The sequence below is a fragment of the Serinus canaria genome, chromosome 19 (genome assembly GCF_022539315.1).
Source record: "Serinus canaria isolate serCan28SL12 chromosome 19, serCan2020, whole genome shotgun sequence".
NCBI classification, from domain to species: domain Eukaryota; kingdom Metazoa; phylum Chordata; class Aves; order Passeriformes; family Fringillidae; genus Serinus; species Serinus canaria.
In genome coordinates, this window is record NC_066332.1 from 635,515 (window position 1) to 662,576 (window position 27,062).

At 46.8% G+C, this 27,062-nt stretch overlaps 2 protein-coding genes across 7 annotated transcripts in view; one reads left to right on the top strand and one right to left on the bottom strand.

Annotated features, from left to right (window-relative positions):
• Positions 1 to 16,603, top strand: part of NOS2 (nitric oxide synthase 2) — a 29,262-nt gene extending 12,659 nt beyond the window's left edge. For 4 of the 5 annotated variants that reach the window (XM_050981734.1, XM_050981736.1, XM_050981735.1 and 1 more), the window contains 26 exons: positions 627 to 804; positions 1,448 to 1,544; positions 2,129 to 2,251; positions 2,342 to 2,490; positions 3,930 to 4,092; positions 4,486 to 4,577; positions 4,939 to 5,080; positions 5,484 to 5,623; positions 6,169 to 6,343; positions 6,682 to 6,783; positions 7,370 to 7,564; positions 7,912 to 7,994; positions 8,307 to 8,451; positions 8,683 to 8,787; positions 8,958 to 9,007; positions 9,111 to 9,285; positions 9,743 to 9,875; positions 10,264 to 10,342; positions 10,786 to 10,964; positions 11,580 to 11,743; positions 12,489 to 12,699; positions 13,036 to 13,123; positions 13,506 to 13,627; positions 13,914 to 14,062; positions 14,747 to 14,941; positions 15,465 to 16,602. In XM_050981734.1, coding sequence (XP_050837691.1) covers positions 698 to 804; positions 1,448 to 1,544; positions 2,129 to 2,251; positions 2,342 to 2,490; positions 3,930 to 4,092; positions 4,486 to 4,577; positions 4,939 to 5,080; positions 5,484 to 5,623; positions 6,169 to 6,343; positions 6,682 to 6,783; positions 7,370 to 7,564; positions 7,912 to 7,994; positions 8,307 to 8,451; positions 8,683 to 8,787; positions 8,958 to 9,007; positions 9,111 to 9,285; positions 9,743 to 9,875; positions 10,264 to 10,342; positions 10,786 to 10,964; positions 11,580 to 11,743; positions 12,489 to 12,699; positions 13,036 to 13,123; positions 13,506 to 13,627; positions 13,914 to 14,062; positions 14,747 to 14,941; positions 15,465 to 15,545 — 3,444 coding nt within the window. In that variant the 5' untranslated portion in view covers positions 627 to 697 and the 3' untranslated portion in view covers positions 15,546 to 16,602. Of the gene's footprint in view, positions 1 to 626; positions 805 to 1,447; positions 1,545 to 2,128; positions 2,252 to 2,341; positions 2,491 to 3,929; positions 4,093 to 4,485; positions 4,578 to 4,938; positions 5,081 to 5,483; positions 5,624 to 6,168; positions 6,344 to 6,681; positions 6,784 to 7,369; positions 7,565 to 7,911; positions 7,995 to 8,306; positions 8,452 to 8,682; positions 8,788 to 8,957; positions 9,008 to 9,110; positions 9,286 to 9,742; positions 9,876 to 10,263; positions 10,343 to 10,785; positions 10,965 to 11,579; positions 11,744 to 12,488; positions 12,700 to 13,035; positions 13,124 to 13,505; positions 13,628 to 13,913; positions 14,063 to 14,746; positions 14,942 to 15,464 lie in introns of all 5 variants that reach the window. The other variant, XM_050981738.1, reaches the window with a different exon arrangement.
• Positions 16,604 to 20,861: 4,258 nt separating this feature from the next.
• KSR1 (kinase suppressor of ras 1) overlaps positions 20,862 to 27,062 on the bottom strand; it is a 45,974-nt gene continuing 39,773 nt past the window's right edge. For both annotated transcript variants that reach the window (XM_030231819.2, XM_050981844.1), the window contains 9 exons: positions 26,635 to 26,689; positions 25,935 to 25,980; positions 25,446 to 25,825; positions 25,265 to 25,361; positions 24,886 to 25,019; positions 24,366 to 24,497; positions 23,983 to 24,118; positions 23,523 to 23,656; positions 20,862 to 21,147 (listed from right to left, as the gene is read on the bottom strand). In XM_030231819.2, coding sequence (XP_030087679.2) covers positions 21,069 to 21,147; positions 23,523 to 23,656; positions 23,983 to 24,118; positions 24,366 to 24,497; positions 24,886 to 25,019; positions 25,265 to 25,361; positions 25,446 to 25,825; positions 25,935 to 25,980; positions 26,635 to 26,689 — 1,193 coding nt within the window. In that variant the 3' untranslated portion in view covers positions 20,862 to 21,068. The remainder of the gene's footprint in view (positions 21,148 to 23,522; positions 23,657 to 23,982; positions 24,119 to 24,365; positions 24,498 to 24,885; positions 25,020 to 25,264; positions 25,362 to 25,445; positions 25,826 to 25,934; positions 25,981 to 26,634; positions 26,690 to 27,062) is intronic.

Here is a 27,062-nt window from a genome sequence, read left to right on the forward strand (position 1 = left end):
GGTTTTGATTTCTGTTATGAACCAGATTCAAATGCTGGGGCTAATTCTCTCTAACCCTGCAATTTACTGGCCTGATCTTTCTCTTCTGTCACACTTTCCCTTGCACAAAATCCATCTTATGTTCAGAAATGAGCACAAAACGTATGTTAAAATGAATAGCATAAACATTGTACACTCTTATGTAAATGCTATGTGTTACATTGAAATAATGCTACAGTTCTTAGAAATTACAGACCTCAGCCTCTCAGAATCATGTTTGTCTCTGGCAGGTGGATACACTGCAAAATGGTTAGGTTCATATATGAACAAGCTTTTTTCATTACTGTGTGATTAACACAGCAACACTTCACATCCCTTTTCTAAGCTTGTGGTCTGCTCTGACACCAATATGTGCTGCTTTACATGACCAGGGGTCATCTGAAATTCTCTTGACAGTGTTTTAGATGGCTGCATATTACACTGACAAAGGGTTAGTTTTAGTATCACAATCCTAAGAATTGAGCCATTTTCATTTTAAACACAGGATGTTAGATCAGATCAGTTAGGCTGGTGAGTTTCTGGAAGATGTTAAAGGGAGTTGCCCTCTTTGGTAAAAACTGACCTTGTTGGGTTTTTTATGTCCTTAGAAGTGTTCCCACATCACACAAAACAAGGTTTCAGCACAGTGAAGTAAAACCACCAAAAAAAACCACACGAAATGCTGTGCCCGTGGCAGTTTGTGTTCAAATCTCGTGCTGCCAGGAGCCAGTACCCCAGAGAGAAGGATATCAACAACAACGTGGAGAAAAATAGGAAGATCCATGGGTAAGACCCTGGTTTTTATGGTTTCATAGCTTATCTTTGATTTGAAAAGGGAAGATTATTAAGTGGTTTGGGTCCTGGAGAAACCCGTAATGTGTTTCCAAAATACTGATATTAACCAAAGAACTGTGGGTCTCTGGATGGTGTAACTTGGTAATGAACATTAAACATTTGTGTCAAAGTTAAACAGTCATTGAGGATATAAATCATCTTGCTTTCTCTTTCATAGTCTTAAATTTATTTGGTGTGCTAACATGGTTTCATGTATTCTAAGTCTCAGGAGGTGTGTGTGCTATAAAAATAGCAAAGTGATTATTTTTACTGTAATTAAGTTGGTGAAGTAGTTCTGTGATGCAGTTCATACACAACACTGTATACAGTAAGTTGCACATGCATCTTAAATTTCTCAGTCTTCAGGGTGTTACTTATTTCAGGTTTCATACCCTGCCTTCCTTCCATTCCTTCCACACAGTGCTCTGGGAAGGGGGTGCTGTGGCTTTTCCACCGATTCCTGCCCTCTGCCACTGCTGGGTTGTGGGCTCAGTACATATTGCAGAGACAGCACTGAGCATCTCCTGCTGATGCTGAAAGCAAAGCCTGACATAAAGAACGTTGCCTTGTGCTGACTTTTCTTTCTCTATTGAAGCTCAGAAGAGGATGATGCCAAATTGCACAATCCCAGCAAGAAGCAGATGGAGAGGCTGCCTATCCTAACTTCAGCAAACCCCTGTGAGGGAGGAGAGGTCTGTTCCCAGCATCATTGTGTGATGGTAACAGTTCACATGAGCGGTGCTTGTTGCTCACAACTGCTCCACGTTCTCCTGAGAGGTCTGACTGTGGTTGCAGGAGGCTAGGACTGCTTTGGGATGTCTTTGGGTGAAAGTTCTTTTCTGCAAAAACAGAGCATTGATCAGACTCAAAGGAAGAGGTGACCCCACGGGGACTGGGATGCCTGATTCCTTTATATATCTTTGCAAACCTTTAGTAACAAACCTGTCCTGTCTCTAAAATTGGTTCACTGTTTTCCTGAGTCTGTGACTATAATGCTCAAAGGTACTTGGAGGACTTACTGAAATTATAAAGGTATTTGCAGTGGCAGACCCTGTTTGATTAGTACAAAAATACTTTTTTCCCTCATTTCATATCAAACTGTAGATTAGCTCAGTAGTTTTGTAGTCAAATAATCCTGTTGGAGCAGATCACATTTATATCTAGTTTCTTGAATTTAGACTGAAATTTTTTGATGTTAACATTAAATCTAAAATGAAACTGAAAGATATTCAATAGGTCTGAAGACAGTGTGCATTTTCATCTGTTCTTTGCCCAGAATCTCCCTCCAAATGACATCAAAGTTTCAAACCAAATATCTGGATGTCCAAGACATGTAAGAGTAAGAAACTTGGAAAATGGATCCAGCTTTCTTGACACACTACATTTGACTGCAAAACAGGTAAAATGTGGAAATATGAACAGGGAGTTTTCATAAATTTTAAAATATGCAGAGTGCAACATTGTTTTTTGACATTTGATTGTGTTTCAGGTGATCAGTTGCCAGACCAAAGCCTGCCAAGGGTCACTCATGACCCCAAAGGGCCTGGTGAGAGGTCCCAGAGATGGGCCAGTTCCACTAGAGGATCTTTTACCTCAGGCAAGAGACTTCCTCAAGCAATATTACAGTTCATTTAAAGAGTAAGTCGGCTTGATTTTTGGGTATAAAATCCTCTACCTACCTGTCTGTGAGCCTCCAGGAGGGTTTGGTTTCTTCACAGCTCTTGGTAACTCTCCTGTTACATAGCTTGCATTCAAAAATATATAAGGACTGTTAAAAATGCTAGATAAAACTGTCATTGCACTTCACATGCTCCATCTGCCAATCCAAGATCTTGGGAACACAGGGGAGGACTCTGGACCATGCACTCCTCACCTCATCCCTTTGGAGTGTGCTATATTCAGTACATTGAGGACTCTCTGCCAGCATTACCTTCTGTTATTTGGGATTAGCTGCACTCAGATCAGTCTCAGTGTGGATAATGCCTTTTGTTTGTGCTGTTCCAAGTATCTTCTCTCTGTGTTCCTCTCAAGGCTTTAGCCAAAGACTGGAAGGCCAGTGTTGCTTCTCACCCTTGCTCTGTGCTATCGGCGTAAGCTCACTGAGCATTCCAAGAGGGGTTTGTGTTTTCACAAAAACGGCCATGGTGCAGGAGCATCTTGTTGCAGGAGGTGCTGGAACAGCTGGTTGATGTCCAAGGGCTTGCAGTGACATTCCACATGATGAGCTTCCAAGCAACAGTTCAGTGTTTGCTCATCCCATTAGAAAGCATTATCAAACTTTCAAAGGGGCTCAGCCGCATAATGGCCACTTCTTTAGACACTTTGAACTCCTTTCAAATCTTTCTTCCCTCTGAATCTTTCTGAAAGTCCCTGTCTTACACACAGGCTGTCCTCACCAGCCTATTGCAATTGCACATCCCTGTGTGTCTGCTCATGGCTGTTTGATCACATTGATTTACACTATCTCATATGCTTACCCTTGATCTTTCATCTTGCTGAAAATGTGAAAACTCTCAGACAGTGCAGGCTATTTTCATTCTGTCTGTAAGACAACAAAACAATTTTTGTCTCTGCTGTGATAAATATTTTCTAATGTTTTGACTTCACTCTCTGTTATCAAACTCAAGAATTTTAGAGTTGGTTTCCCTGACAAAGGAATTGCTCAGCACTTCCCTTTAGGAATGAAAATCTTACTTTACTCAGAAGAGCTGTGGCCTTGTAAACACAACAGATCTTTGAGAATACAGTCATTCTCAGCCTACATATGCCCTGAAACTCACCTGTTCTCTGGTTTTTATTTCCTTGTCATTTTTTTCAAATTCATCTAGAAAATCCAAATTTAAACCAAAAACTTACACAGAATAGCTTGTGGCCAATCCATACATCTATTGGGTGGTGAAAGGATGGTGTCACTACTTAAATTTCTAGTATGTTAATTTCTTCATGGGGCCAGTAAGCTCTGTCCTTGCACTCCATAAGGACAAGTCTTAAATTCTGAAGACAAAATATAAAGAGAATGTCTGCACTTTGAATGAAATTCTCATTGTTTCTTTTCATGGCTGTTTCCTGTTCAAAAGGCCAAAAACCAAAGAACAGCTGGGCCGGCTGGAAGCAGTGACCAAGGAGATAGAAACGACGGGAACCTACCACCTGACAAAGGATGAGCTGACCTTTGCTGCCAAGCAGGCCTGGAGGAATGCACCCAGGTGCATCGGGAGAATCCAGTGGTCCAACCTGCAGGTGAGCTGTGGATCTGCACCTGAGCTGTAGCCAAAGAGGCCGCTGCTGTGACTCAGGAATGGCCTTGTCTTTGCTAGAACGTGTTTTGATCGAGGAGGACTCCCTCCAGTTCATATCAGGAGATTGGTTTCTTTGTAGTTCTCTGCTTCATGGCTGAATGAAAATGTGTAGCGGTGTGAGTGTGGGAACCAGGTGTGTCATGGAACCCAGTACGGGTTTTGGTCCTTGGTGGATTGTTATGGGTGGAAATGATGCATACAAGAACTATAAAAATGAACCTTTCCTAGTGGATCCACAATCTTTCGATTCCTTAACTACATGGGAAAAATAACAACTTTTTGAAACTACTGTTTCAAAATGAGTCTTCTTTACATTTCTTTTGGAAACACACAGGTGTTTGATGCACGGGACTGTAAAACAGCCAAGGAAATGTTTGAGCATATCTGTCATCATATTCAGTATGCCACAAACAATGGTAATATAAGGTAGGTCTCTATTTTTAATTTTAAACAACAAAAATCACGTCCAGATCTGGCATCAAAAACACATGAAATGGTCTATCTAAACATTTTGACAACTTGTCTCTGCTTTTAATTTTCCTGGTACTTATATTTTCCTCTCATGTGTTCCATCAACCATCTTGAAAATTTTTAACTTTCTTACAAAACCTTTTGCAATTCCTTGGGAAAAGAGATGACTTGAAGATTTGGGGAGGTGGGTAAAGAGGAGGAATGATTTTATTTCTACCGATGTTCAGTTTAGAAATGTAAAACATTTTCTGCTGGTACCAGTTTCTGTGTGGAGAGTGAGGATGTGTTTGTAAGGTGTCTCCTCTGTCCCGGGCAGATCAGCCATCACGGTGTTCCCGCCCAGGACGGACGGGCAGCACGATTTCCGCGTGTGGAACAGCCAGCTGATCCACTACGCTGGCTACCACATGCCAGATGGCTCTGTCCTTGGAGACCCTGCCACTGTGGAGTTCACTCAGGTACAGCTCCAAACCCACCACCACAGCTGCCTCCCATCTTGGCTAACCCACCTCCCTGGGGCTCCCTCCTCGCACCTTTGTGCAGAGTGGTAGGGAGGTGAGGAGTAAATGGGATGTTCTGCCCCACAAGTTCCAGGTGCAGGCTGGAACAATAATTTCCTACAGTTCTGATACAAAAGTGCTGCCCTCAGTCTCAGAACAGGGTCAGCTAATATTGTCAGGAGACACAACCAGGCACACAACCAGCACTTCATCAGCATGGCTCAACATGGTTTGAATGGCAAAGAGAACCTTTTTCACTTAGAATTTACCTCAGAAGGTTTCAGAGGGTTAAAATTCTTTTGTCTTCTGATCTGGAGGGGAAGCCTGAAAAGAACACAAAATGTGCTTTCTGTATTTGCAGTTGTGCATCGAGCTTGGGTGGAAGCCGAAATATGGCCGCTTTGATGTACTTCCACTTGTTCTCCAAGCAAATGGCCAAGACCCAGAAATATTTGAATTACCTCCAGAAATTGTCCTCCAAGTGCCAATGGAGCATCCAAAGTAAGCACACAAGATTTAGATAATTGCATTTTTGCCTCACCTTGGCAGGTTATTGGGCTGCGCCTGTGGCAGTTGTTTTCTGAGTTCTTTGTCAGGATGAAACGATGGTAAATCATCCTGAAAGATAAAATGCCTGTTAGAACAATGAAATGAGATTTAAATTAAGGAAGCAAATTACTGTTTTGTTAGAAAACTTTTTTCACAATCTACATTTCAATTATATTGAGAATTTTAAAAATCCTAATTTCTTATGCTGTGTAATACAGATGTAACACTGCACTCATGACAGTGTTTCTTGCCTTTCCCTCATTGCTTTTTTCTTCCCGTTTGTTTTGGGACTGGCCTGCAGACTGCAGAACTCTGTAATATGGTTCTGCAGTTCCTGAAGCTGGTGATACCCAAATACTGCAATAAAAACGGCTGAGAGTTTCTGCAGACCCTGGTCCAGGGGTTCCTCCTAGAATTGGTATTCTTTATCTTCCTGGGCTTTTCTGGTTTTCAAGGAAAAGACAAACAAATAATAACTCCAAGCACTTGCTGGGCAGGTACGAGTGGTTTAAGGAGCTGGAGCTGAAGTGGTACGCGCTGCCTGCAGTGGCCAGCATGCTGCTGGAGGTGGGAGGGCTGGAGTTCACCGCGTGCCCTTTCAATGGCTGGTACATGGGCACCGAGATCGGAGTGCGCGACTTCTGCGACACGCAGCGCTACAACGTCCTGAAGGTGACTGCTGCAGGGAGCTGGGCTGGGCCGCGGGGGAGGGAAGGTGTGGGAAGTTTTGGAAAAGAGACACTGTCAGTGTTCACTGGCATGGGAGAGAACCACTTCCTGCTTTGTGAAACTGGAACATCCTCAAGAGCCAGAACTCCAAAATTCCAGTTTACCTTTAATCTCAGGTGTTTCTGCTGCCATCACTTTCCCCAGCACGAGACTGACTCTTTCCCCTTCTTCTTCTGCACAACTTTTTCCTGATACAAAGCTGATGAGGTTGAGAAATCATGCGGCCTAATTTCCATATAGTAAATTTGCTTTTCCCTTTTCTCTCTCTTTATCACATGTAGGAGGTAGGGAGGAGAATGGGACTGGAAACAAACAAACTGTCATCATTATGGAAGGACCGAGCTGTTGTAGAGATCAATGTGGCTGTGCTTCACAGCTTCCAGGTAAGTCACTGAGTGTGGGATCTGGAGAGACACTGAACACTCACTGTCCCCTTTTCCGCTCACTCAGTGGAGATGACATTATGATTCCAATAGAGTTATTCTTGATTTTCACCTGAGAAAATGGAGGAATCCATATTTCCTCACAGGTAAAGGCAAAAGAAGAAAAAGAAGCAAAGGAAGTTAAGGGAAAGATTTTCCATCCTTTTAAAACATTTATCTATGTTTCAAAACCTACATAAAGCCATTGGATTAATATATTTTATTTTCAATCCAAGTTTAACATATCATGACAACACGAAAAGTGGGTGAAAGTGAGTCAGAGGCTTTGCAACATGCACTCCCAGTGCTGCAGAGGTAGAATGCTGATGTTAAAGAAAGGATCTAAGAGTTCTTAATCAAAGGCCCGCGCCTCAATCTGTATCTTTACAGTAACTGCTGATAGTAATTTATTTCCCATAAATTCTCCCTTTACTCTGAGTAAAGTCCTTGAAATATTGACCAAAGCAAGAGGATTACTTTAGCTATACTAGGTAGAAGGGCAGAATAGGTTTTTTAATGCATGTTTTTCTTTCTGCCATTGTTGTAGAAACAGAATGTGACCATCATGGATCACCACTCGGCCTCCGAGTCCTTCCTGAAGTACATGCAGAGCGAGTACCGCGCGCGGGGCGGCTGCCCCGCTGACTGGGTGTGGATTGTGCCTCCCATGTCAGGCAGCATAACCCCCGTGTTCCACCAAGAGATGTTGAACTATGTTCTCACTCCCTTCTATTACTACCAGGTAATCATCATCAAAAAGTAAAACCGACTCTAGCAGACGACCTCAGCAGTGCAGATGCGATACGGGACCTGAGGGAGTCTGGGTGCCAAACTCTGGTTCATGAAAGTTCACTAGACAAATTCAGAAGTAGCAGACAGGAGCTCTTTTATGTGGGAGGTGCTGTTAGTTTTGTTGAATTCTCTGGCTTTAAGTAAAATGCAGTTTATTGCAACAGAGACTGATAGCATATTTTTACTCAGTGGATTGTATATACAGATTCCATTTGATCTGGCCCCTTAGAGATGCACAAACTGTTTCTTTACTATTTTGCATTCCTTACCTAAAGTATAACTTCTTTTTCTTTAAAGGTGGATGCATGGAAAACTCATGTGTGGCATGATGAGACCCGGAGGCCGAGGAAAAAAGAAATAAAGTTTAGCATCTTGGCAAAGTAAGTTGTTCAAATTAAGATTCTTCATGCTTTGTCCAACTATTCTATTCTTGTAATGTTTCTGCTCTAGTTCTTTAAAAAACATTATTGCAGTAAGGACCACTTGAGTGGTTTGTATCATAGCCTTACCTGTCCACATGGAGGTAACATTCCCATCTAAGGTTCTTGCTCAGGCCTATCTAGAGTGTGTTGCTTCTGAGCCATCTTCCAAAGAAAAGCCATGCTCAAGCTCAGTCTTTCCTAGCTTGTTTGTGAATCAACCCGAATTGGTGCATCTCCATTAAAAGTTGTGTGTGATTGTTCTTTCCCCAGGGCTGTGCTCTTTGCATCCTCGCTCATGCGAGGGGCAGTGGCCACCAGGGCCAAGGTCACCGTGATCTACGCGACAGAGACGGGCAAGTCAGAGACACTCGCCAACAACCTGTGCAGCCTGTTCAGCTGTGCCTTCAGCACCAAGGTGAGCAGTACAAATCAGCCACACATCATGGAGACACGAGTTTGGCTTCTGCAGGCTTTTCCATTCTCCAAACCTGTGTTTGGAACGTTCTGTAAATACGAGTTGGACTAGAACTTTGACTTTGTCATCCTTTAGCATAATGCCGTGTGAGTTTGGTCAGCAGTCATCTGAGATATCTAAGGCTAGTTCTTATGTCTGCTAGCAATGTCTCATGAGCTTTATTCCTTCCAGATCCTGTGCATGGATGAGTACAATATTTGTGACCTGGAAAAAGAAACACTTCTTTTAGTGGTTACTAGCACTTTTGGAAATGGAGATTCTCCAGGTAATGGAAAGGTAATGTTCACCTCTGAAGTGTGTATGAGACTCAGCTCAAAGACCAAAGACAAAAACTTTTCATTTCTCTCATGTCCCTCAGTAACACATGGATCAGGTTTCAGATCAGAGTATTCTGTCTTAAATCAGAGTATTTTTCTAACCTTAAGTATTTTATGTATTTTATGCAGGCCTTGAAGGACTCCTTGCTCAGACTGAAACTGCTGAGAAATAAAATTAGGTAAAAGTACTTTGTTGTTTGGTTTGCATGTGATTGAGTCCTTTAGCACTTCATATAGCATAACACAGCAATAACACAGCAATCTTCTTTTCATCTCCTGCAGGTATGCTGTGTTTGGTCTGGGGTCCAGCATGTACCCAGAATTCTGTGCCTTTGCTCATGCCATTGACCAAAAACTGACCCAACTCGGGGCTTCCCAGCTCACTCCAGTGGGTGAAGGGGATGAGCTCAATGGGCAAGAAGAAGCTTTCTGCAGCTGGGCAGTCAGTGCTTTCAAGGTGAATACAGAAATACATCTCATATTCTAGTCACTCATCCATTCATTTTAGTTCAGTTCCCATAAAAATGAGGGAAAATGAAGGAAACCAAACTGAATTGATACCTAACTTTGGAACTCCCCTCTTCTCTACTGCTTGCCTAACAAGGAGAGGGAACTGGGGAACTGGGTCCCTTTTATATTACTTTTTAATATCCACACAAAATTGTGTGGGCCCTTTTGAATAATGGAATGCTCAGTATGAATGAGTGTAGCATCAAACATATTTTGCAGTAGATCCTTTTTGGCTGTACTGCTACAGAAGTGGAACCTTACTGAACTCACTGAACCCACACACTAGAGGCACTAAAAACCAGCAATCTGTGAAACTGATAGCTCCTTATTAGGATTATGACAACACTAAGAATATTTTTTTACTGTGAATAGTCTTTTTTTTTGTTTTTTTTTTTTTTATCTAGGCTGCCTGTGACATTTTTAATGTCCGTGGGAGACACAGTATTCAGCTACCTAAGATCTACACCTCTGAGGAAAGCTGGGACCCTACCAATTACAGAGTAGTGCATGACTCCCAGCCCATGGACCTGGCTAAAGGTATTGCTACCACCTTCCCTCCCTCTGCCTTTGCTGCTTCAGAGGGGCTGCACTGTGAAGGTTTCTCAGAAATGCTCTTGGCCCTGCTGGATGGTAGAATGCAGATAATGAAGTACATGGTCAGATTTAAAAAGACACTGGTTTACATTGCGTAAGTTATCTTTTCCAGCACAGTAACACTGGAACTATCACACATTTGTACAGCCCCAGAGGAACAAAAGCTGAGATGAACTGCTTTTAGTCAGGGAATGGGGTACACACAACTGACTGGTGGTTGGTCACCTTCCAGGGCAGGTGTGGTTCAGTTCTCCTCTGCATATTGTTTGAAGGCATTTTAAACAAACCTCATCACAGAGTTACCAAGAGTCATATCTTCTTTTCCCACCAGCTCTTGCAAACATTCATGCCAAGGATGTAATTCCCATGAAGCTGAAATTCAGGCAGAATCTTCAAAGTTCGAGGTCCAGGTATGCTGCCTCATTCTTTTGAATATTGCAATACTACATTTTACTAAAATCTTAAACATCTGGAGTGCCTGGTTATAAACATCTTCTCCCGAGATTATTACAAAAGATATTGGATTTTTGTACTGTCCTCAGCCGAAGCACGTGAGCTGTGCAGTCTGCAGTGGGGCAGCACTTCCACTGGCTGATTCCAGGCATGTTTATTCTGTACTGGACATGGCAGGCAGAACTTCAGCACCTAGTTTGTTTGGATACAAGTACTTCACATGCCTGGACTCTGATTTGTTTAAGTCTCTGTGAAGCCCTAAGCTGGTCTGGTATTTGGTAATGAACTCAAGGGAGTCCTTGCCAAGTGCAACTGCAGATTTGTTCCTTTCCTGTGCAATCCAAGGGAAATCCTGTCAGTGTAACAAGATCTGTCTCATTTCTCTTTCTTTGCTATGCAGTCGTGTCACCATTCTGGTTAAACTTCACTGTGAGACTAACCAGGAAGTGCACTACCTTCCTGGGGAGCACATTGGGATTTTCCCAGGCAACCAGGCAGAATTAGTCCAAGGCATCATTGCACGTGTCAAGGATGCCCCTCCAGCTGATCAGACTATCAGGCTTGAAACCTGCATTGATGGTAAGTTGGGTCTCTTTAGACAAAACAACAGAGGATGTTGGACAGATTCCTTTAAAATTCCTAAGAATTTTTGCTGACTGAGTTTGATTCTATGATCCTTTTCTCAAGTCTCAGTAGGATTTTGTTGCTGCTTTTTAGTTATTCTCATAATTCTTGGTTCTGATTTTGCCCTTTCTGGAAAAACTATGACTTCACCAGGGTTTGCAGAGGTACCCAAGGTGACACTGTAATTCAGTTGCTGAATTGGCCATTGACTGCAATTAAATTGATCAGCAGTTTGCTTATTGCTACATGTAAAAGTTCTAAAATAGACATAAATGTCCTGAACATCTTTCCCATATTAGCAGGAACAATCACAGGATTCTGGAACACAGAAAGATGGTTTCCCCAAATGAAAGATTGTGCCTTTGTTGTCATGAAGTTTTCTGTGTCAGATCCTCCCCTTACAAAATGTTCAAAACCTCACAATAACCTCTTTCAGAAGGGCCCTGTGGTCTAGACCTGCTGCACCCTCACCTGAAGGGGTATTTTGAAGGACACTGAGTTTTGCAAAGCTCTGCAGCTGTCAAATACCACAGGTGTTGCCAAGGGTCGTTTTCTTTCCCTCATTTCTAGGTGGGTACTGGGCAAGAAACAAAAAGATTCCAGCCTGCACACTACCCGAGGCTTTGACATACTTGCTTGATATCACTACTCCACCCTCCCAACAACTGCTAAAAAAACTCTCCCGGCTGGTGACAGCAGAAGGAGACAAGCAGAGGCTGGAGGTGCTGTGTCAGGTGAGCCTTAGGGCTGGACTTTTGTTTGCACTACTGTCCACTGGGCCCTGTGATGCCCTTTGACTCTGTAGCAGAAGTTTAAGAATTTTTTGTAGTGATGGATTTTTGTGCCTCTGTTTCATATTCTGTGGTCTTAGAAAGTCAGCCACAGTGAGAGAAGGAGGGGTCCGAGGCTCAGCTTGGGTGTGGGAGCCAGCATCTGGTGTTTCCTGTGTGGTTCTGGGTGGGTCACTTGCCTGCCTGCTTCTCTTGCACATCCCTGAAGACCTTACACTTTGTGTGTGGAGGAGCTGCAGGGGAGCTGGTAGATGTTTTTGTCAGAGAATTTGCTACCCTGAGAGTCAGAGGGATGTGGCTTTAAGTAAGGTGTGGTGAATGCTGGCTCGTCCTACCAGGTTCAGAGAGGCTCGGGAGGGGTCAGGACCTGGGACCACTCAATTTCATGGATGTGCCATGACAGGGAGCTGAGAAATTAATTGTACTTCAGTTTCTGCATCCTCACTGAGAGAGCAGGTGTCTGAGAACATTGTAGTGGGATTCTGAACTTCTGTCTTCAAATTCAATTATTTCTTAGGAAACCCCAGTATTGGTCCTGGCAAAGTTGTGAGAACTCTTTGTTGATTTACCTGAATATTTATTTGAATGTAAAGCAGGAATCTTATTTATAAGTGATGTTTCAAATACACCTGCTCTCCTGAACTCAGCATGACCTGGTAATGTTGTTGTGATGCCCTTTGGCTTTTAGAGCACAGAGGAATACAACAAATGGAAGTTTTACAACAGCCCGAACCTCCTGGAGGTCCTGGAGGAATTCTCCTCTGCTGAGGTCTCCACAGCTTTCTTGCTGACTCAGCTGCCACTGCTGAAGCCCAGGTACTATTCTGTCAGCTCCTCCTGTGACATGACAGCCAAAGAGATTCATCTGACAGTTGCAGTTGTAAACTACAGGACAAGAGGTAATGAACTGTTGTTTTCATCTCTCTCCTAATTAAATAGTATTTAGACTACATTGTGGTTCAGGAAAAAATACCTGTCTGCCATACATCATGAAGCATATCTCTAATAAAAAAATTGTGTTGTCATACCTGCAGAATAGTAGCTGCAGGGCAGGTGCTCCTCCTGGGCCAAGATTTGCTAAAATTCTGCACCACCATCAGTGTACCCATGTTTTATGAATCATTATTAGACATACATTTATTTTAAAGCTATAATTTTAAGTATAAAGTGTGCTTTTTTAAAAAACAGAGGCTTTTGGGTGCTATCAGAGGTGTTTTGCCTTGCTCTGCTTTTAGATGGAGAAGGGCCTTTGCACCATGGAGTCTGCAGCACATGGCTGAACACAATAGAGCTCAATGAAACCGTTCCCTGCTTCATCCGCAGGTAAAGAAAATTAAACAAATAAGAGCAGCTCGTAGTTCAGCTTCTTTAGTGGGTTATCCTTTGGATATTTTCAAATGGTTGATGAGTTGAAGTTGGAACAGCTGTGTCTGAGAAGAAAGGGAATTCCCTGCCTTCCAGAGATTAGATCTTTTACCATGCCTTATGTTTAGTAAAATTACAAATCATTAGAAAATTCTGAAATAATTCTATTCCTATGACCCCATTCTCCACTGCAGAGCAAGGAAAGGGGAGGGAACAAGGAGCACCCAGTTCAGCCCCACTGCTGCTTTCACAGTGGGGACTTGGGCTGAACTGCTCAAGCAACTGAACATGAGTTTCAGTCAGAAGCCAGTTACCTAATTAACATATTCTTGCCTTTTAGTGCTAACGAGTTCCACCTCCCAGAGGAGCCAGCCAAGCCCTGCATTCTGATCGGCTCGGGCACGGGCATTGCTCCCTTCAGGAGCTTCTGGCTGCAGCGCCTCTATGACCTGGAGCACAGAGGTACCTGCAGGGACCTGGGGCAGGGCTGGCTCAGGGACACCCCCCGTCCTGCAGACACCCAAGGGCTCTGCAGCCACAGACACCCACAAACATCAGCCCAGAGCCCCTGCGGGGATCAGCACCCCAGGCTCATCGGGCACTGCACTGGCACAGCCAGTCCATCCCCCGGGGACCATTCCCGTGGGCAGGGTCCTTTGGGGACTTGGAGGGCACAGCCTGTGTGCCAGTCCTGTGTGCCAGTGGCTGCCCAGGCACTCAGACTGCCACTGTCCCACGTGGGTTTCAGGGCTCAGAGGAGGGGACATGACCTTGCTGTTCGGCTGCCGGCAGCCAGACCTGGATCACATCTACAGGGAGGAGACTGAGGAGATGAAGAGGAGGGGAGTCCTGAGAGATGTCTACACAGCTTACTCCAGACTGCCTGGCCAAAAGAAAGTAAGGCTGGTTCCTTTGTTCTTTAAGGGTTAACTCCTTCAGAATCATCCCTCTAGTTAAGATATGGACTCTGTTTGCTCTTAAAAAAATGTTAGCATTTTGCTTCAGTGTATTGTGAGCAGGTTTGAGATTCTTCAAATGAAGGAAAATCTCCCGGTGCACTCCAGCAGAAGCAAACTGTGCTATAAATTGTTATAAATATAACACCTCACTGCCATAGGCATATCCAGTGCAAACAGCCTTTGGAACCAGAACTGGAACATTTTCAGAAACCTTGTATTTTGCAGGATTTGATTAGCCCATGAGTTAGAAATGAGTTGGCACTGGCCATTTTTCCCCATTTCAATGACACAGTGACCATGGAAATTAATTTTATGTAGAAGAATCTTGACTGGGAAAAAACAGAACAGAAAAGTTGTCCTCTTTTTAGCTGTCCTGGCAGTTAGGAGACTTTGGCATGTAGAAGAGTTTTTTTCTGCTCAAATTTGATCAAGAGACAGGCCCAGCTTCCAAATCTGGGCTTGTGAAGGGCAACCTGAAGACATTTTTCACCTTTGCTGCGGTGCAGGACAGAGCTGGGACAGACAGGGCACTCAGCGCACAGCCCCACGATGGACGCCGGAGAGCCAGCAGCCACAGCAGCATTTCAGAAGCTTGGTGTGCTGACGGGTTTTGTGTTCCCAGGTCTATGTCCAGGACATCCTGCAGGAACAGCTGGAGGCCCGCGTGTGCGAGGTGCTGCACGGGCAGCAGGGCCACGTGTACGTGTGCGGGGATGTGCGCATGGCGCGGGACGTGGCCGCGGCGCTGCGGGCGCTGCTCGCCCGGGCCCTGCGCCTCAGCCAGCAGCAGGCCAACGAGTACTTCCAGCAGCTCAAGGTAGCTCTCATCACAGGCCATTCCCTCCCGCGGGTGGAACACAGCCAGGCTCAGGTGCTGTGCCTGCCGTGAGCTCCTGTGTGTGCACGCACCGGGACCGGGCTCTGAGCGAGCAGCTTGGTGCCCCCGGGCTGCCAGCACAGCTTCTGTTCGGTCAGGGTGAGAGAGGGACTCTGCCCTTACACGGGAAGTCCTGGGGATCAGCTTTGCAGGGTGTTGGGAACACTAGGAATTTGAGGTTTTATTGTAGCAACAGAGGAAAAGTGAGTTCAGGAATTTTGTTGGCCCATCACTAAGAACGCAGTGCCTGGGCTGCTGATTTTTCAGACCCTCTTGTTATCAGAACTCATCCTGGTGCGTTTGTGCCCCGGATTCAGGGAGCTCCCTTTCACTGGCAGTAACAAAAGTCTACAATCACAGAACCAGTGCTACAAATGCAAAAGGCCTTTTAGTTACTGAACTGATGGATAAGGAGTAGCTGGCAGCATTTCATTCATCTTGTGGGTGTCCTTTCTTTTTGCAGAGCCAAAAGCGATACCATGAAGATATATTTGGGGCTGTGTTCCCACATGAAGTCAAAAGAGCTTTGCAACCCACCAGCTGAAGAACAAATCCACTTGTGTTTTAGACAATACTTGCACATTTGTTGTTACTTTCAAAAAAGAAAGAGTCAAATCCTCCTTCTTATACTTGTTCAATCATGCATGGGTATAGAATTGTAGGATTTGACTCTTAAACTTCAGCCTTAATTAAGTAATACTAAATTTAACTTTTATTGCTATTTATTCTGACATTTTAATACATTACCTTAATAGTGAGAGTGCAAATTATTTTTTAATACCATCTATGCTAGTGTAATCTGGTGTTTTTTATACATACAAGGAAAATCTACAGTTTTGTACTAAGTTAACTGGAGCTGAAGTATTTTTTTTAAATGTACTGTTTATGTTTGTGACCTTATTTATATCAGATTGGTTTACTTGCATATTATCTTCACTTGAAAGCAAGTGAATGCATGGTTGTGTTGCTGGTAGTTGTCTGGCCAATGAAATAATAATGTGCTGGTCCCCAAGTGGCACCACCTGCTGCATCCACCTCAGATGTGTCTGCTGAGCAGGTAGCAGTGGGGATTCTGCTTTGTGGGACTCAGGTACATGAACATCAGCTGTTGTTGTTACAGAGCCTACAGCAGGAAGGTTCCAAAAATCCCAAAGCACTTTGTACATTTGAATGCTATGCTCTGGTTTACTTGATTTGTTTGTAATAAAATCTATCTTTATACTCACACAAAGCGTGTGCATCAGTGAACCTTCTCTTGCTCTTGGCTCCAGCCTGCAAAGGCAGAGGTAACAAACAGCTCTCAGGCCGTGGTGAGGTGGGTTTGCCTCCAGCCAATGCTCCTCCCTGAGCTGAGGGCATCTCCAGCAGTTACAGTCTGCCTATCAGCAGTTTTGCATTTTTGTTACTGCCAGGCAAGTGTGAGTTTGCACCAGGGTGTGAGAGAGGCTTGAAACTGCCATCATTGTATTTGGACTTGGGCTCTTTCTAGGTGTTGCAGTTACATCAGAAATACTCTTTCTCTGAAATTACCAGGGCTATATGAGCATATTAAAAAGGTGAGATTTTCCTGCCATCCCTGGTCTCCAGGAGCTGGAATTGATGAAGGCAGAGTTGAGACTCTAAAGTCAGCAGTGCTATGTGTGAACAGTGTGTTACAGTGCCTCAGGACAGCCCTTAGCCATAGGACCTGCAACTGGCCTGGGTTGCTGAGTTACAGATTAACACTTTCCGAAGCAATTAGGGCCTTGTTTCTTTGACATCTGAGCCAAATTTATATGGCTTTAAGGGAATGCAGCCTCCAGAACAGGCTGTGTGCCAGGGCACTGAGGTGCTGACAGAGCTTGCCCTTAGCCTCATTCTGTACCTGGTTTTGGGTGCTGGTAAAACCCCCAGGAGCAGGGCTGAGCTGGGGCAGCTGGGACAGCCTGGGCTGGCAGCCCTCCACTCCTGAGTGCACAGGGTGCATTCCTGAGCTTGGGGAGCAGCCTGACATCGGGGTATCCTTGGAGCCTCATTTTCATAAAACTACTGACTGAAGGGAAAGGCAGGGAATGTGTGGACACAGTCCACGAGTGCAGGGAGGTGAGAGAGGGTCGGGCCCTGCATCAGGGAAATGCAGGAAAGCTGGGGGCTGGTGGGGCCAGCCAGGGGCTGGGGGATGGTTAAGGCTCAGTTAGGACCACCTGGGGCTTGTTAGGACCACCTGAGGCTCGTTAGGGACACCTGAGGCTCATTAGGACCACCTGAGGCTCATTAGGGACACCTGAGGCTCGTTAGGGACACCAGAGGCTCGTTAGGGACACCAGAGGCTCACAAGGGACAGCAAAGATCTGTGGGGCAGGGTCTGGCAGATGCTGCTTGTGTTGGGGTGATGTGCAAGGCTGTGGAGCTCTGGGCCCTGGAGACAGTGAGGCCAGGTAGGTGAAAGGCTTTTTCTTCTCCTTGTTGTTTTGGTAATGCTACAATACCAAGTGTACATTGGTACATGTGCACAGGGGTTCTGCCTGCCCCAGTAGCCCTGCTGGGAGCCAGGGCTGCTGCCTTGGCTGGGAGGAGCAAGTCTGAGGCTGAGGCCACAGGTGTAGCCTGAGCTGTGCTTTCTGAGTTGTTATTTGGTGTCTCCTTTGCTGTGGCTGCTCTGGGATGTTTTGCTGTTGAGCTTTTTGCTTGGCTGGCGAAATGTTCCTGTAGGGTGTGGGGGTTTTGAATGCCATTGAGTGCTGCAGTGCAGCTGGCAGGGGCTGGAAATGCTCCCTTTGTGCTGGGTTTGTCCCTCTTGGGGGGGTGTGTGCTGGCTGCTCCTGTTCCTGTTTGCTGTGGCTCTCCCAGGGCAGAGGGACCCCGATGTTGGTGCCTCCTGGGGCAGTTCTGGGGTACAACTCTGAGCAGGGAAACATCAAACTTCTCCAGTCACAGCCAGGGCAGAGCCTCTGTGCTAGGGGACTGGAGTTGGTGTGGTTTGGTTTGTTAAATGAAACACCTCTGCCCTACAAGTATAATTGAGAATTAAATTTATTATTTCTTATTCTTTATAAAAGACAACAAAGCTCAACTTATCTTAAACTTTTTATTGTTGCATGTGAGATGTAGATAAGATGGGTGAGATGTAAAACTGTGCTTTTATGATGCCCTGGCAGGATGGCACAAAGCTGCTGGCAGCAGCAGAACCTTCCTGCGATTAATTAACACTTGGTAATTGCCCTCCAGTGCGGAGAGCCGGGTCTGTCTGGCAGAGCTCTGCCCCACTCTGCAGGTGGCAGGTGGTGGCAGGACCTTGAGCAAAGGACAGAGAAGGTGCTGGGGGTCCCAGAATGGCCTCAAGTGCTGCTTTTGGGAGGGAAGCAGCACCTTAAACAGTTCAGTGCTTCGAGAAAACTCCATGGTGGTTGTATTACCCATTTAATAATGTGACTCATCGTATCTGGGAGGGAATACTTTGGTAACTGCAAGGGACTTGTGCAGGGGGAGATCACCTGGTGTCCCTCAGGGAATGGGCAGGGAGCAGAGGGGGTGGAGGAGCTGCTGTGCTGGGAGGTCTCCATGGGAGTCTGCTCCTGTTCTGGTTCCGCTACAAGTCAGTGGGAGGGAGAGGTCAAACCAGGACTCAGTAACACTTGCTTTATCCAGACTGAAGATTTATTCACTGAAAAGATTCCTACATATCCAGAATTCCAGTAGCATAGAGTGCACTCTTTTTTTTTTTCTTTTTCTTTTTTTTCTTTTTTTTTCTGGTTGCATAAACTAATACAGAAACTGTTGTTAATTCTAACAATTTTTAATTAATTTAATAGCAATTCTGGAAGACACTCAGTTCATAGAAAATATAAAAAAAAATTTGTACTGTACAAAGTTTACATCACATTTGAAAAGAAAACGTGTCCATGTTCACCATGTAACAACCATTTACATTCACTACTGACATGTGGCTCCTGTAGCAGCATTGCACAGCATTGTCACATTGACAGCTCCACGGGGCAGGACGTGTGACACAAACACAACCCAGGGACAGCTTGGTGTGCAGGGCTGGGGCAGCTCCATGGCCCCAAGCTCTGAGCCCAGAGCCCTGCTGGGCTCACCTGGGTGCCCCGGCTGACCAAAATAAAAACCACCCCTCAGAGGCTGACCAAAACTAAAAGCACCCCAGAGACACTGTCAGCCTCTCCTCTGGCTGCACTGGGGCAGAGGATGAGCTTTGTGTTCAAGGGCAGTTTAGGGGTGTCCCACACAGCACCCAGGTCAGGTTGGATCCCAGTCCCCCGTTAAGGGCAGGCTGTGAACAAGCCCCTGTGCCAGGACTGGGCACATCCCACAGCGTCCAGCACCCTGACCGGGGCAGGGCAGGACACCAAGGGCTCCACAGACAGGGCCTGACCTGCACAGGAGGGACCAGGGTCAGTCTGGGGCTGCAAGGAGCCAGGCCACTGATCCCACACAGAATATTCTGGTGTCCCAGCTCTCAGGGCCTGCTTTATGCACCCAAAAACCGAGTGAGGAGCACCCTGACGCTGCTGCTGCCCTCGACACCGACTGAGCTAAGGGCCTGCAGCAGCTCCTGCCCTTCCCTCCCTAAGGCGGGAAGCCCACAGCGGGTTCCAGCCAAGGGGCAGCACCTTTCTTCCCTGCTTTGGGTTTGTGTTGTGCTGCTCCTTATTAGCCAGCACTTCGGGGAAAACAACTTCTGCTTCAGGCTGCTGACGCCCCATTAGTGAGAACAGCAGAGCCCGACGGGTCCAGGGATCAGGACAGCACTGCAGTGCCTGGCCATGCCAAACCCATTTCTCTTTTTGAGCTGAGACACATTTAAAAAGTCTTTGTCAGCACTTGTAAGAAGCTACAATGGACCTGCACACGGGACTGAGGCTCTCTGCTCAACAGAACTCAGGTTTTGTGCCACTTAGTTCCTCACACAAGGCAGCCAAACTGAGGGCTGGTGCTTTTCCTGCTCAGAGATCTGGGAGCTCCCCCTGAGCCTCAGGGATGGGAAAGGGGAGCCTCTGGTACGGGGCCTGCAATTGATTTCCAAGGTGGATGACGCATCTTTCACCTCAGTGTGGTCACTTGCTGTCACCTCCATAACCTCCACACTGTGCACTGGAGGAGGGGGTGGGATTTGTTTTTAAACCTAACCTCTGAAACAACTTTGAGGTGCTGGGATCAGGCAGAACTTCCAGGCTCAGCTATTGCCTTCTTGGTTACAAGATTTGTTATTCTTAAAGGTTTTTTTCCTCAAAGCAACTGCTTTGGTCCTATGTTTCTCAAACAAAGAACTTGCAGGCTCAGTCGTGGCCAGCTGTAGGCAGTGGCACCACTGTGTGTGTGCAGGGCCTCTGAAGCTCTGTGCATCGAGGCCTTAGTTAATGCATTATTTAGGGACAGCTTTTCCCTTGTCCTGTTTCTCTTGCTTTTCCCTCAACTCAAACTTGTGTCTGAACTTCAAAAGAAGGATTTGGTCCCTGTGCAGAGCTGTGACAAGTCATGAGTTTATTTTTTAAGGCCAGCAGTTCTTAATTCCTCTGGGATTGTATGAGAAGGAGCAGGTTTTAGTGTGAGTTCTGTGGAGAAGAGCACTTGAGTCAGTAACTGAGAGCCAGCCCCCACGGCCAGACACTACCTGCAGCAGCTCTGACCCAGAGCTGGAGCAGCCTGCTGGAACAGTGGGTGCTTTGGGCAATCCAGCCCAGCAGGCTGGGCTCTGCCTTCAGGAGAGAGCTGGCCTCTGGAGGGAAACACCTGCAGGAGCCACGTCGCTGTTCCACTGCCAGCACCCCGCTCTGAGGGCAGAGAGTGGCTCCTACTGACCACGGACACAAGGAGGAACCAGGAACAGCTCAGCTCTTTCTCAGTGCTACTTGAGAATGGCTGTAGTTCAACTCGATTCACTGTTTATTATGTTTAAAAAAATAGAGTTCACACAAAAGTATCATGTAAACATTGTTAAATAGCTGCTGGTGCTCAGGCAGGACACGGGGCTGAGCTGATGGTCCTTCAGCCTCGGCGTGGAGCAGCCAGGGAGGGTTTCTGGTGCTGTGTGGGAGCAGGCAGCCAGCATGGTCACAATGACACCGGGCTATAGCTTTGGGTTACTCGGCTCCAGGATTCCCAAGCCAAATCTTTCAAAACGCAGGACAACTTTGCTACTGTTAATGCTGCAGAGAGTGGGGAGGGAGAGGAGAAGGGAGGGGGAAACAGTTACTGATGATTCATCTTACAAAGCTACTGCCCTATCACAGGAGCTGCAATGAGTTTGGTTCTCTCGCATCACTTCAGCTCACCCAAGAGATGCTCAAGTAATTCAGCAGCAAACACATGAAGTCATTCATGCAGGCATTATCAGTGGGAAGAAACTGCACAATCTGATTTGCCCAAGGGGGAGGAGCAGGAAGTTTTCCCAGGTCTCTACCGTGGGTAGAAGCCTGACACTGGTTTTCAGTGGGCACTTGCTTCTCGTGAAGTAGAAGAGAAGGAAAATCTGACAGAATTTTCTTTGTAAGAGAAAGGGGAGTTTTGACAAGGTACATGAACGGGCTACGAAACCCCAACAGAACAAACCCAAACCCATTTGCTCCTCCCCAGGCTCTACAAACATAAAGGGGTCTCTCACACTGTTGGTAGAGCCAGAAGCACTTTCTGCTCAGAGCTTTCCTGAGGAGGCTCCGGGAATGATGTGGGAGCTTGTCCTCAAGCAGCAGAAACCGCCTTGGTGTGTGCTCTCCTCTGTCCCTGTCCTCTCCCCTCCAAACCAGTGAAGACAGACCTTTTCTAGAAGGCACATGTTTGCTGTGGTAGCTGTGACTCTGCGAAGGCCCTACTTTGAGTCCTTCTGCTGCCCAGCGATGTAAACAGAAGCAAACTGTAACATTCCAAGGCCTGGATCTGCAAGGGGAGGAGCTGAAGGCTGCTCTTGCTTTCCTCCTCTTCAACACAGCTTTGTAGCTGATGCCAGCTGACCCACGCGGACCTGCCCCAGACAGTGCCCCAGCCTGGTTCTCAGTGGGCAAAGGACCCTCAGCTGCTCCAAGCAGAGCAAGGACCATCCTTCTTTCCACTCAAGAACTGACCCTGGCTGCAGTGCTGGCTCTGCGTCTGAGGGAGAACCAGCCTGGCCTCAGCTCCTGCTGGTTTGCAGTGCAAGTGCTGTGACAGTGTCCCTGTCACCTGCAGGCACAGAGCTGCAGCTCTAAGGACACAGCCCCGAAGGGGCTCGGGGGCCTCGCAGGACACGCAGTGGTGCATCAGTTTGGGGACAGCCCTGAGCTGCAGGCAGGACAGCCACCCTGCCCTGGTGTGCACCTGGTCAGGCAGAGGGGTCCCGTGCCCTGCCCAGAGGAGTCTCAGCTGCCGGGGGCACAGGAGCCCGGTGTTAGCCACGAGGGTCTCGCAGACAGGAGTGGTTATTGAAGCTACAGCCCACACCAAGCGAAAGGCAGAGAGGAGAACTCGGATAAAGTGTTGATTATGTCCATGGGTTAATTTCGTGGTTTGGTTTTGCTTTTTTAATGGAAGGTGATTGTCCAAGTTGCCGGTTAGGATACGACACATGGAAGCATGCAAGGTGGAGCCCGTTATTGCACCAGTAGCTACAACCTACAAAGAAATATGGGAGGGAAGGGAAAAAGACACCATGAGAGTTAGTTTTCAGTTATTTAAAGCAAGCCCTTGAGAACTACACATTGTACAGCTTTGACCAGGCTGCAGCAGGGGTTAGTGCAGTGTGTGAAAGGATCTGGGTGAGCTGGGGGGAGCCCCACTGCTCAGTGCCTGTTCTTTGTGTGAGGGTGAGGCCAGAGTCTGGGGGAAGCTTTCTGCAGTTTTAAGTTGTTGGACATCATGGATGTGTCAGGGATCCAGTACAAATGGGGGGGAAATTGCACAGAAGTGCAGAATTTTCTACCAAAACTCCAAAGCCTCCACAGCCAGCAGAGACCAAACTGCCACAACAGTTCCTGTGTCAAGAGTTTGGGTGGTTCTGATTGGGTGTTGCAGGAAGAGGGTGAATGATTATAGGAAGAGAAGGGGTGGGTTAAACATCAGAACAAAGAGAAAGTAAATACAAGCACTTGAGGAGATGAAAAGAAACACTGAGCCAAGGACATAGTGAATGGGCACTGGGCACAGATGTGTCTGTGGCCTCAAACCCATGCAGTCTGAACCACTTCAGAGGGAAACAGTGGCCTGTTCCTGGGTCCTTCCCTTCCTCAGGCAGTACTGCCATTACCATCACTGGGGAAGTTCTGACCACTCTGGGGTCAGTGTGGGCCCTTTCCAATGCTGTTGTGGATATTCTCTGACACAAACAGGGGGATCAGTCAGCTGCTGGAGAGAGGTGAATATGGTCAAGTAGGAAATGAACTGTCTGAGGTTAATGGCTTGGTCACATCATTTCCCAGGAACTAGAGAAGCAGAGGAGCAGCGCTCTCACCCTGTCAGGTATGACAGCCCCAGGAAAGCAAATAAAGCTCAGAATTGACACCAGTTAGCAAATTGCATGGCATCAGTGTTGTGACCAGCAGCAGGTACTCACTCAGCAGACTTCCAGAAGTGCCCTGGGTGGGAGAGCCGGCGGTTCAGTTTTGGCAGTTTTTCAAGCATTTCCATGAGGACAGTGAAGCTGGGCCTCTCACTGAGGTCGAAGGCCCAGCAGGCCGAGAGGATTTCCTGCAGAGGACAGTGGTGGCTCATTATCTCAGATCATGGGTCAATTCTGCAGACCAGAAAACTGTCTGAGCACTGGAATGTGTGTGAGCCTAGGCAAACACTGCTCACAGAGGGCCTGGACGCTGTCAGAACCCAAGAGTGTCCTGTGCTGGGGATGTTCACTTCTCCACCTCAGTTACAGGCACAGGCTAAACCTATCCCATTCTCATCTGTTCTCTTTCCTGTCCTTTCTCTTTTGAGTCCTGAGTATAATAACTCTCTTGCAGCAGCCCCCTCTCTCTCTAACAAACAGCTGTATGAGGGACTCCTGCAGCTGAGGTACTTACATTGACCTCTTTGCCCAGGCTGACAGTGGCAAGGACTTGTCTCACTCCCTCGCCGCTGCCGATCTGCCAGATGAGAGCCTCTGCAGGCTGGGTCCTGAAGGGCCACTCCCGTGCCTGCAGCTCGTACCACACGGTCCTGCAATGCCAACAGATGTGTCAGGCCTCTGCCTGCTCCTGACAGACTAAGTACCCAATGCTGGCACTGTTCCAGCTGAGCTCTGGGAGGTGCCTAAGGCTGTGCAGCAAACGCTTTCCGGAAGAGGTGAGGAAAATGTGTCCCAGCTGGAATCCTGAGGGAAGGGGAGCACTGACTGGAAGGCTTAGGCCAGTAGCCAGTCTCACTGAGCAAGCTGTCGTGGTACTCCTGGGTGCTCCTTTCTTACCCAAAGGCATAGATATCTGCAGCTTTGGAGAAAGGCAGCTTGTCTTCATCTTTCCCTGGGGCCATCTCACGGACAATCTCAGGGGCCAGGTAGCACAACCAGTCATGAGGCAGCTTCAGTTCATTCTCCCTCCTGAGTCCAAAAGAAAGAAGCAGGACTAAAACATTGATGTGGAGACCATATCTGTGCTGCACCTGATGCTTTAGCTTTATTTACTCCAATGTTTTTGCTGATGTTTTGTTTCTAATTTTCTTGCCATGTTAACAAATAGGCACGTGTCAGCCTGACAAGCTCCTTCCTGGGCTTAAGGTCTTGTTTGTTCTGTGCTCTGAGTCTTAATCCAAGCTCTCTAGCTGTGCTACTGCAACTGTAGGAAGAACTCTGCTCAAAAGCAAACATGCACAATGCACACTGAGTGCAACTAAACCAATGGGTGCTTCTTGTGCACTGCAGGAAACGTTTCCCTGTTTGACCATTTGTCATTCCAGAGCTGGAACCAAGCACTGAAAACTCCACTTACCTTCCTTCCTGAACCACACCCGAAATGCCAAATAATCCAAAGTCGGTGATCACAACTTTCCCATTGTCATAGAAGACATTTTTGGATTTCAGATCCTTATGTACAATCCCCTTTGCGTGCAGATACCCCATGCCCTGGGAAACACAGCAGAAATGGGAATGGTTTTGGGGTTTTATTATTTCAAGCAGACTCTGTTTTCTAACACATTTCCCCTTCCTAACTCCAGGGTCAAGGGTTAGCTGTAACTGGGAGCAGGGCCCCTGTGGGATTTGTGCAGGAAGGTGTGGGGAGAGGCTCAGCAAGCAGCTCCCAGTCCTGTGTGCAGCTCTGAGCTCTGGCTGAGGCCCTAATGGCTCCCGCTGGCATAACAAGCCCTTACCTTAATGATCTCCTGTGCTATCTGCCTGGTTTTGTTGATGTCCAGGGAGATCTTGGGGTCCCTCACAAAGGAGTGCAGCGTCCTTCCTTTGCAGAAGCTACAGGAAAGTTTATATATGAGAACATTAGCTACCTCTACCATACATATCTAGTAGAACCAGTGCAAAGATCTCTCTCGCTACCTGGTAATGATTGCCAAGTGAGGGGGGTTCATGCAGGCTCCCATGAACAGCACCACGTTCTCATGCCGGGTCTGCCTGTAGTTCATCACCTCCTTCTTGAAGAGCTTGAGATGATCCTGGTTGTTGCCGTCGATCTCCAGCAGCCTGATGGCCACCTCCCCGTGCCACTTGCCCTTGTAGACCTTGCCCCAGCGGCCCTGGCCGATGGGGTCCCCCAGCTGGATCTGCTCGAAGGGGATGTCCCACTCCTGCAGGTACACGCTGGTCTGGCTGGGTTTGCGGTAGATCATCCCCTGCAGGTGCGGCCGCCGGTTGGGCAAATCTTCCACCTCATCCTCATCGTCCTCAGGCTCCGACTTATCCGCCTCTGCTTCCTCCACCTGTCCACAGCAGGGGAGGGAAAGGTGTGCTCGCAGTCCCTCAGGGGTGGCAGAGCAGCCCAGCAGCACAGGCTGCTCCAGAGACCTCCAGGGCAAACCATAAACCCACCTGTGCTTCCCGTGCACCTCTGCCCGTGCCCGGCTGCTGGGCAGCGCTGCAACAGAGCAGAGAGAACAACGTTGGACATCACTGGGGAATGGGGGCCCTGCCATTAGGGAGCAGAAGAAGCCAATACAGAACAGATCCTCACAGTTACAGAAGCAGAGAAAAATACAATTCCTGCTCCATGTAAAAGAGAAGGACTCTAAGCTCACATTGGCAAATAAGGGACAGAGATTGGAAGTGATTCTTGATAATTAAGTGGCAGTGGCATGGCTCTGTTATTACACTGTGTTCCAGGAAAAGATGCTCCCATTCCTACCCCTGAAACACCTGCAGTGGAGCAGCTGGCAATGCAGGCTGGAAGCTTTTCCATGCCCTGAAATTGGGATCCTGAAAGAGCTGTTTGCTTGCAGCTCAGTGTGCCATGCCCTTCAAGGTACAGAACTCCAACTTCTACCTCATCTGACCCTTCACACAACCAGGACTTGATATTAAAGGTTTGGACTCCTTAGTGTGCCATTTAGAGTTAAATGTCATATTCAGCTTTATAAAACCGGCACTCCCAGCATCACCCTCAATGACTAAAGTTACCCTGGGAATTCTCAGGTGTTAAATCTGGTTTTGGCCATAACACAGCACTTCTGGGCTGACTTGAGGATTACCAGGGAAATGCTGTACAAATGAAAAGATTTAAAACTCTACTTACTTAGTGTCTGCAGCAGTTTCTGGAAGCTGTGCTGTTTGTGCAGGACTGGGAATTTCTGGGAAAGTAGAAACAGTTATGATACATCTTGTACACTTCAGTCTCCTATAGACTGCAAGTTTTAACATTGCAATAGCAACTATTTGCTTCTTATCTAGGAATTATAAACTCAACCACAGATAAAGTGATTTTATTATTTTACTGATTTAAAACTATGCTCATCTCTTCTATGCCTGCATGTTGGCTGAGCCCAGTCCTCTTCCACTTCCCCCACCTATCTGTAAAGTCCTTTTGGCCAGGCACAGAGCCATGAAGGTGAATCTTCAGAGAGGAGGAACATGGATGTGAATAGAATCCCAGAGCAGGAAACAAGTGTTCTACAGCTAAATATTCAAAATTCCATCTCAATACATAAATCATATCACTACCTC